Source organism: Ptychodera flava, chromosome 4 (genome assembly GCF_041260155.1).
Source record: "Ptychodera flava strain L36383 chromosome 4, AS_Pfla_20210202, whole genome shotgun sequence".
NCBI lineage: Eukaryota > Metazoa > Hemichordata > Enteropneusta > Ptychoderidae > Ptychodera > Ptychodera flava.
In genome coordinates, this window is record NC_091931.1 from 30,747,011 (window position 1) to 30,757,090 (window position 10,080).

A 10,080-nucleotide genomic window follows, 5' to 3' on the forward strand; every position below is an offset into this window, starting at 1 on the left:
TGTGTCATTGAAACCAAATTTACCAATTAATAATCTGACAGTCCTACCACGGCATCCATTACTGATGAGAGAACTGTAACGTGTTACACGACTGATTAAACGTAACCCCCCCCCCCCCACCCGCAGGAAAACAGTTTCAGTTACTCTATTTGATTGAAATTTTGCCAAGTTTTTAAGAATATTTGCAACGGTGGGAAGTTAAAATTGATATCTAAACTGTCATTTTCAGTAAAAAGGGCAAAAGTCGCTCTTTTATTGACCTTTTTGAGATTAGGCCTATCAAGAAAACATGGAACACTTGTGTAAAATCACTGTACAACTTGAAAATGGCGACGGTACATAAATCAAAAGTGTAAACAATTACTGCTTTGCTGAATGCAAACAAATGATTTCGTTTGTGACATCTAGAAAGGGAAAGATGTTATGTCGGTTTAATCTACAAATGTAAGCTCATCTGCTTTTCTTTTTAAGTTATACACTTGTTTTTATGAGTAATTTGTTATATTGCAACATTAAGACATAGGGCACCTAACACTTTTGAGAAATTTGAAAAATATTAAGATCCCAAATTAGTTCCAATCGTGTTTGTTATCCTTATCTCTATAATAGGCTTAGCCTACATGAGGTCCAAATTCTACGTAACAGTGTAGGTTCAGCCATACATGGCGAGAGTAGTGCACGGAACTTCATTTTTGATGCAGACTGTAAAATGTTTCTCTGAATGTGTAATTTTGTTCAGCTGCAAGCAGAGTTGAGGTTTATTGTGCACAGTCACATGGTTGACCAGTATTTCAGCATTTTTAATAAGAAGTCAACACAAACTACCTTTCATATCAAAAACAAGTTCATGAAAAAGGCTCAAAAAGAGCGACTTTGTCCCTTTAATTAAAATATTTTGATAATATGAAAACAGAGAAAAGTGAACATGTAGCAATGACCCTTTGCTATTATAAAAAAAATAGCGTGTCCCTGTTTTTGATGATAGCGACAAATTTACTGAATTTATTTAGATGTTTGAATATTTTAATAACATAAACTTTCAAAATCACATGAACTTTCCGTTGGTTTTCAAATTGTATTGTTACAGCGGTCATTCAAGAACACAAGCATTCGATAGAAGGGACAACACCTGGAAGGATGTAACATCTTTTTACAGGAAATAAACGGTGTTAACTTTGAAAACTTTGGGCCTCTACTCTGTTTCTGTATCCCGACGTCCTCTCGCTCGATATTCCCCGAAGGGAGACGGTGAGCAGCATTCGCAACTATGAGTGATCTATTATTTAAAGTACTTGTCTTTTCGTTGCCCGGTTTGACATTCAGCCTCACATAAGTATACGGCTCTTCACGACTGAGCTTTTTGGTCACCCAGTAGCAGCAAAGGAAACCAGTGTGCTGGCGCTTTTACTTGAACCAAGTTGTGTTTCCAACACCTTACCAGTGTGGAAATTGGAGAAAACGTGTATTCCGACATTCGTCATTTTCTAATAGTTCGTAATTTTCAATAGTGTCAGTACCCAAAGCAGTGAGAGGCCCGCCTGCGTGGCACATTATTTATCCGAAAGAGGAAAACGTCACGATATATTGCATATCAACGGGTACGCTGTTTCTCACAAAATGCCCAACAAAGTCATCCAGTTGGGCCGGGCGTTCTCCTTATGCGATCTCGTCGGACATATTACATGTTACAGCAACCGGCATACAGAATTCACACTGACAAATCTACTGGATACCTTTGTCTGACCGCTTCGATATAGAGATATATAATTTACAATGCTAGCATACTGTGGATGGAGGGACTGTGAATACAGCTTATTTGATGCATGGTTCAGCCGGCAAAGGCGCGAATCCCCAGGCGCGGCGCAACACTTGCAAATACAGTGTCTTCATTCGGGGTTCGAACCCACAATATACGGCATCCAGTCACCCAGCGGAGAAGCAACAGACGGAACCGCTCGGCATCCGCACGAACTCTAATTCCAAAAGTAAGTCATCGACAAGCGCGGGCAAAACATTTCGTCGAGTGAGTAGCGAAATTCACCAAGAAGTTAAAATATCAAAGTTTCTTAACCACATTGTCCACTCCTACTTTGGCCGGGGAGAGTTCCACGCTGTCCTTGTCAAGGTCTGCCTCAGGGTCACTCGAAACGTCGCCACCAGATTTTGCCCACTCCTGCTCTTCCGTCCTGATTGTAACCAAGACAACGGTACCGCCGACAAGATAAAAGCAAGCGGTGATGATAAAGATGAGTAGCCAAGAATCAGCGTTCGTCTGGAGTTGTGAATAATAAAGCAATGTACATTTGGTTATCAGAAAAGCAATTGACAACAAAAAAGAAAACCAGGCAGAAATGTGTTTCTGATGTCAGTGAAAATATGATAATATGAAATATGAAAATATGAAACAAACTCTAGCCTGAGACAATGTTTAGAAATATTTACAATCTACTTCCCCCGAGACACACACACACTCTCTCTCTCTCTCTCTCTCTCTCTCTCTCTCTCTCTCTCTCTCTCTCTCTCTCTCTCTCTCTCTCTCTCTCTCTCTCTCTCTCTCTCTCTCTCACATGCACAAGCGACATTTATTCGAAACCACATTTCTTAAATGTTTCACTTGAACAGTCTCTGAGCCCTACCCGCACCCTAAGAAAACCCTGGTTTCTGTGGATTGTCTTTTCTGTAAACAGACGTGCAACTTACACCTCTTTCTTGTAGAATAATCCCATTGACATACGGTGCGGCAAATCCTGGTATAGCAGCAGCTGTGTTAGTGATGCCGTACAGAATGCCGCCAAAACGAGGCGCTATCTCCACGTGGTTAACCTTAAAACCAGGGTATGACGTCGATGCGAAGGAGTTGGCAAGAACGAGGAAAGAGACAGCCATAGCTCGATTGCAGCCGACGTATGCATTGGATAGAAGAAAGAACGCCGGGAAGTACATCCCTGGGGAAAAGGTACAGTATAATTAATATAACCAAATCTCATCAAATTGAAATATTTATGACCTGATAAATTTTTGCAAATGTTTCATATTGCTGATAAATGCATGAAAACTATTTTTTAAATTTAAAGAAGCTCTTTTGTTTTCAAATCGACGTAGAGGCTAACTTTTTTACTACAATTGGGCGGAAATATGTGACTCTTGATAATTTTGGGAACTCCATCACAGAACCAAATGGAAACATATTGTTGAACTTCTAAACTTCAAAGTGTAGACATTCGCAAAACCCGATGTTTGTTTGTAACAGAGAAGACATTTAGAAAACAACTTAACCAAGGTAGGGAAAAGGTAGCGAAAATATCAGATAACAAGCATTTTGGAAAGTTGATCTTCAACAGAGAATCATGCGGGAATTGCTGGTTGACTGGATGAATTTCACAATCGAAAAACTGACTTTTGAACCACAGATCTAAATTAGAATTACCAAATCAGAATTAGTCTCGTAAAATTGTAGCACACGTTTGCAGATTTCTGCCGAAAATGAAGAAGTATGGAAAACGGAATTAGAGAAACTGGACTACCCACTCTGAAGAAATTCCCTGGCTTGGTTGTTATGATGACACGGTTATTTTAAGTTCGAATGCGCCTGCGGACAGATATCAGACTCTCAAATGTTTCCCATGCTTTTCCGCTGATTTGGGCTCACTTTTAAAGCTCTTGGAGTAAGGAAAACTTTCACCTTCTTAGTTATTTTTTGAAAATCGAAAATATTTTTCCCCGTAGAGTTAGTTTACACAGGGATGGCGGCCATTGTGAATTTAAAATATCGGTATATGTTAGCATGCAGGCTCCTTCTCTTCCTACCTCCATGATGTTAGGTAGTTTGTTCCTCCAGTTCCAAACTTTTAATCGTGACCCTTGATTTTTTATTCTTCCAATGATTACGTAAGAAAATGGTTGAAAATTTCATTTAGGAAAGCTTGAGTAAAAGTTTACGTCTTTCACTTTCGAGGCGCATACCACCTTAACACCACATCTCCTGTCCTCGAATGTATACGATACATTTTTTCGAGTTAAATTGCTACTATAATATAACTTTTATTCACAAAAAAATTATCGCTGCGAGCAGGGTTCGAACCTGCGCGGGGAGACCCCATTGGATTTCAAGTCCAACGCCTTAACCACTCGGCCATCACAGCCCACTATACCCTGTATGATAGTTTTGAAACACTATAAAAGTTTATCAGAGCTATCACTGACAATAATGGCATAATGAAGGCCAGATACATCTATATTTCTAACAGCTGCAGTAGCTCTTGTAAACCATGGTTTAACGGATATGGGCTTTTCCTGCATTAGGAAACCGTTCTTTTGTGAAACATTGACAAGTCAATTCAAATTTTAACAGTCATTTTTATTTCCGGCCATTTTCGAAAATTGGAAATATTACAAAAGAAACAGAACATACAATGTCACAGTTGAAAACATTCCCCCCCCCCACCCCCATGCATTACATTGGACTACTCTGTGCAGTTTATGTGAATATTTCAGTGAAGATATTCACAGTATCCACGGATTTTGCTTTTTCGCATGGGCTGCGACCTAATGATCGGGAAAACCATTTAATCGCGGAGTGATCTTTATCATGTTCAAAATTGCACATACAGTCCCTGCTGATGGTTAACAATAAGTGTATACAAACATCTAAATTAGTACATTCGCACAAACTTATTTTAGTTTGAAAGTAAAATCATAAAAATAATGCTAAAAGATACAGCTTAATGGGGTTTTAATGATACAAAACGTATCTATATCTATTGCACTGATATTTTGTTTCCTTCTTTGTGCTTTATTACTTTTCCATTGGTCTTCTGTGTGCAAACAAATCTGGTGGTTTTTATAATTCTTTTCTTGTTCTGCCTTCCTATGATGGACTGACCGTCACGTTTTCCGATTACGGAATAATGATATAACACAGAGATACACTTCCTTCTGACTTCTCGTATAATTAACGCATGTAATGTTTTGAATATTTACCAAAGACTGTGAACAGTCTCCTGACAGAGCGGGTAGACATGATCTTTCTTCTTCTCAGCTCGTCAGCTATGTAAGCACCTCCAACTGTAAATACCCACGATCCAGCATATGGTAACGCCGATATCACACCGTTCTGACGCGATAATGAAAGATTTAGGAGCAGCAATAAGATAAGAACATACAACACGTGACTCCTCCCAAATATGTACAGCGATAATATCAATGCTGATTTGTTTTTCACTAAATTTGTCAACAAACTTCTTAAGATAAGATATCGTCCTACGATTCTACAATCGCTGTTTTTACATAATTAATGGCCAGACGTATGTTGTCCGATGCTGCTAAACAGCTTGGGAACCACGATTTCGATATATATCTAAACCATACGTACATACGCATTTGGAATAATTTACATGCGTGCATTTACAGTGCGTGGCAAATTCCCGATCGTAAGCAGTTCCTCCCGTTTGTATTCATCGGACACAATTCTCCCAAAGCTTCCCACAGCCTCATACCTGATATACTAATACGTACCTCATCAAGGTCGAAAGCCAGGACCTGTGCATTGAATGACGGCAGTCCCGTCATCAGAGTGTACAGCCCCCAGTTACTGAAAGTATGACCTATGATCAGTCCCCACACCTGGACAGATGTAAATATTGAAAACCACGGCACCCGGGTATCCTAAAGATGAACAGAGCATAGATTACCTCTGACGTCTTTGAACGCCTTTGGTTCTGAGAACAGACAATTAGGTCTCGTGAAACGACTGAGGTGTATCTACAGTATCTATTACTTTATCACGTGCACACTGTTGTTATGTTTAACTCGATTCGTGAAAACTTCGCTTGTTGCAAGTCTTTTATTTAGACCACGGTCCCGCCAAAAAATTAGACATATCCTTTCCATTCATAACTGTAACCTCATACTATTCCGATGTTCCCATTCTAGCAACATCTCACTAGTCAATGTTAAATCGACGATTGGGGTTTATTGGCAAGGTGTTCAGTCGTGAATTTTAATGTCTGCGTAAATATAGACCCAGACGGCTGTTTGAATAGACCATTGTTTTCATGGTGTGCGCGTCAGATACTTTCAATTCACACTTAATGGTAGGAGCTTCTGTGCTCGTAAAAACGGGCAGGGATTTTTATCAGTTTTCTCATTAAATAAGTGGATTAATAGGACACAACTTTCAAGGCTGCAGAAAGGACTATCAAGTAATCAGTCAATGTCAACAAGTACTAGATGCGAGAATCGGGGATTGAGAACTGCCCCTTTTTGGACAGAAAAAAACACGTTCATACCATGTTAGTTGAGCTGGGGCCTATAGAGTCTATGATGCACCGTTTTTCCTCGTCGGTAATCCTCGGGTGTTTTGAAGGAGTGTCGTGTATTAGGAGGCACCAAAAGAGCGACCACACCAAGCAAACGATGCCTGCAAGTGCGAAGAGAGAACCAAAGACATGCATGACTAATCAAACAACGATCAAATATTTTTAGCGAACACTCCATATTTCCCCTAAACACAACACAATAAAAACGTTACTCCTGCACATACCAGGTAACAGGTGTAAACTACAGTAAAATACCTTCAAATAATATCTACTTTAGATCTAACTTTGTTCACTATACCTGAGAGGTAAAAGATAGATGGCCAACCCAGATAGTAACCAAGGAAACCTGCTAGAACGTTAATTAAGACTGTACCAATGGTTGTACCTAAAGCGATAGAGATAGGTGCGTTCGTAAGTGCATTTAAATGTAGTTGAAACACGAGAAATGCAAGACATGCAGTTGTCAAAATATTTCTTGTCGGGTTGGTCAATTTTTGTCCAGATATCGGACTGAATTAAGCGAAAAAAAGGATATTCCGTAAGCTTAGTGTTTGATAAATCGCAGTACAGATATGTGGTAGGATGACAAGCACACTCTCCAAATGTCTCGGTTATACATATGTTTGTCAACTTGTCGTTCGTGATCGTTCTATGCGTATTTAGCGATTTTTGTTACATACTCAGTACGATCGCCAGTAAGACGATATTGCCAGTACCTGAAGTCGAAAACGAAAGAAGTTTGCTCCTCTCCAGAGGAGGCGCCCATTTCCCCCACATTCCGTGATGTGTTGGATATACAAAGGCCTGAGCACAAGTTGGACGAGCCCGATAAATGAAATATACAGATGAAGGTACCATAGCATGGAAATGTAGACAAAAGAAAAACATTGTGAGAAAAAGGACATCAGAGGCAGCAGTGATCAGCGAGTCAATAGCGCACGTGATTTTTTCCGAGAAAAAGTACCAGTAGTATATCTTTGCGAGTCGGATGTAACATAGGTAACGTTATTCAAAAGAAAATTCTAATGCTTCAAAATTATTGAAAGAACTATATGGATTGTAACTTTACAATATAAAATTGTTTGAAGATCCCACTTACATGACACATTCCTATCAACAGACGACACAGAAATATCATCCAAAAATGTAAATATGCAGCAGGTACGGTCAGCAAGGTCAGGACGGATGAAATGGACATGCTGCCACCCATCATGATTCGCCCGCCGATTCTTTTCTCCATCCACCCACCTACCACCTGTGTCAGCGCGTATCCGTAGTAGTACGCCCCCAGGAGGATACCTTGGTGATAACTGTCCCAGAAGAACTCCCCTTCCTGAAACGGGCAATGGAATCGTTTGACGATGCCAAGATTGTCAACAGTTCTCGAGAGAAACTGAGTATTCTCAATAAACTTATGTCAGCTGTTTTGACAGGTCAGATTTCAAACGTAATACAAACACACTTTCTGCTGGCATTGAAGTTCAATCTTTGTGGATAGGAATGAAACTATTATAGATCATCAAAATACAAGATGATGCCAGTGTCACAAAGGTCTTGTTCATTAATATAGCATATAACAAAGACTTACACCTATAGTATCTTCATCTAAGAATAAGAAAGTAAACTACCAAGGTACCGCTCTGCATGTTTAATGGTTTTGACGCATGAAAACCATAAAAGTATTCACATTTTCTGAACAGTAGTACAACTTCTGGCATGCAGAATATTTGCCGTCTATATGAAGAGTTACCTGACTTCCAATCTCTATATCCTCACCAGAGTATCATCACTATACTCAACGGTATAACTCTCTGGCCATTTCGCTTCGAATCTGATACACTGAAATCTGTTTCCAGTTCATTTTTGGGAGATCTATCAACGAATAAGCTTTACGTCAGTTCTTTACCTGTTCAAGTGGATCAGCAACTTGGAAGTCCTCTCCTTCGTGTAAACATTCTGACTCGTTGTAGAGTTGTCGGGGTTGGCCTGTCGTGTTCACCATGGCCACTATGCTAACATTCAAATTATTTCTGAGACTATACAGATTCATAAAACCCATGAAGAACATCAACGCCAACACGTGACGGGCTAGGATACAATCAAACGACACCTAGAATAAAAACGGTATATATATATATATATATATATATATATATATTATATGACTGTTACTATATATAGGCCTATATACTCTTCACAATGCTATAGTAAACACCCACAGTATGCAGACAATATGAGCATGGTGTTAAGGCAAGGTCATTCATTAACGTGTTCAATTGGGCAACAGAGAAAGATTGACTTTTCGCACTTTTCACATTGCAAAAAAATCGATGCAAAATCTCCGTTTCCTAATATAAGGAATGAAGTGTACATAGTAAGGCCAATCATCTACGAGAAGAGAATGTGACTTTCAAAATACTGCCCCGATTATCATACTTGTAAGTTGTATCAAGCGGCCTCCTTCTGTAAGGCAGCGGTCCTGCACAAATCTTGAGACATTACATATACATTCACACATAATAATGAAGTACTGAAGGTCAGACGTACAACTAGTGTCAATGAGCCAGTACCTTTTTGCTGGCCGTCCAATGGTCTTTCGAAATGCTGTCATAATGGCTTCCACTGCCACTGCCAAGGAGACTCGTCTTCGCCTCAGCTTGCGACTCCATACTAGCTGACAAACGCACAATACGATCTCGGATAACTTTGTTAGGGGCAAATACTACGTGTTTGGAAGACTTGCCATCTTGGTCGTCAGTGTACGTATATACTACTGGCGTACGTGTGTTCAGTGTTGACCGATGACGTCAAATGGGTCATTTCAGGTCAGTCAACACAAGAGGCGAGAAAACCGTATGGATTTCGATAATTTGTTACTTTCAATAGATTTGAGCCAAGTAAAAACAACGCCTTAGGCAAAACTCGCCATATCTGTGGTGTGACACATCGTGAAAATTGGTCAGGAACACAGGTACCGCCGTAGTTGACAGCACTTTTAGCTGTCCAGTTTAATGTGGAAGAGAAATGGGTCGGAATGAGCGAAGAGGGCGCTCGCTGTTTGATGGAAGTGAATGCTCGGCCGACACTGTGCGCTCAACATCGAGATGCGCTTTCCGACACTGCTTGTCGCGATGTACTTTTTAATTAATTTCCAAACACAATTGGATTGCGAGTATCAAAGGTTTTTTACATTTCTTGCTACATTGTAGTGATATGATATTGATACATTTCTACAAATTTCCTCGGAACATTTCAATCAATCCATCCCATGATAATTTGGAGGAGTACCCACATCCCCCTCCCGGGCTCCGATCTTTAATTCTTCACGTTCGACTTTGTGTACCGTTGTGCCTGTCAATGTAGTTGAACTAACAACCATACACATTGACTACAAATTAGTCAATGTTATTGTCCACTTATGCCGGCTTTCATACAACTGGAAATTGACATACTCTGTATGATCAGTGATTGACTCGCTCGGGGACTGGGAGGGACTATAGTTATTGCACTAATCCGGGGGTGTACCAACTAAGCTGGAAAAAAAACACAGAAAGCACTTTTCTCCTATGAAAAACATTGTTCATGTATACTAAAAAAAGTCGCCTTGTTAAACTCAGACACCTAGTTAGTGACTTCAATAATGCAAATCTTATGAAACAAAACTAAAAAGCAAGGGGTCATACCAGGTCATCAACCTTGAGTGTCGGCCAGAGGTGAATGGTGCCATACTTATCATGACCGGTCAGGTGTCGGGTCTTGACAA

General features: G+C 39.9%; 1 protein-coding gene and 1 non-coding gene across 3 annotated transcripts; both read right to left on the reverse strand.

Annotated features, from left to right (window-relative positions):
* Positions 1–972: 972 nt before the first annotated feature.
* LOC139131460 (sialin-like) lies at positions 973–9,357 on the reverse strand. 2 transcript variants are annotated; one of them, XM_070697512.1, is made up of 10 exons: positions 8,888–9,357; positions 8,224–8,427; positions 7,417–7,650; positions 7,034–7,121; positions 6,616–6,702; positions 6,288–6,418; positions 5,515–5,664; positions 4,981–5,113; positions 2,701–2,945; positions 973–2,272 (listed from the first exon to the last, which is right to left on the reverse strand). In XM_070697512.1, the coding sequence occupies exons 1-10, from the start codon at positions 8,984–8,986 to the stop codon at positions 2,057–2,059; spliced, it is 1,587 nt and encodes a 528-aa protein (XP_070553613.1). In that variant the 5' UTR covers positions 8,987–9,357; the 3' UTR covers positions 973–2,056. The 2 variants fall into 2 exon arrangements, with proteins under 2 accessions (XP_070553613.1, XP_070553614.1); XM_070697513.1 differs by lacking the exon at positions 6,616–6,702 and having other exon boundaries at positions 8,888–9,121.
* Positions 4,061–4,142, reverse strand: Trnas-uga (transfer RNA serine (anticodon UGA)). The gene has a single exon. It is a non-coding gene; the product is annotated as a tRNA-Ser (tRNA).
* Positions 9,358–10,080: the final 723 nt, after the last annotated feature.

What these genes read in the sequence shown, in the direction of transcription:
- LOC139131460 (XM_070697512.1), bottom strand. Translation starts at nt 8,986, where the DNA reads ATGGAGTCGCAAGCTGAGGCGAAGACGAGTCTCCTTGGCAGTGGCAGT. An exon ending in TTGCTGATCCACTTGAACAG is followed by an intron (nt 7,651 to 8,223) that starts GTAAAGAACTGA and finishes TGCCCGTTTCAG; the next exon opens with GAAGGGGAGTTCTTCTGGGA. An exon ending in ATCTATCTTTTACCTCTCAG is followed by an intron (nt 6,419 to 6,615) that starts GTATAGTGAACA and finishes TCGCACTTGCAG; the next exon opens with GCATCGTTTGCTTGGTGTGG.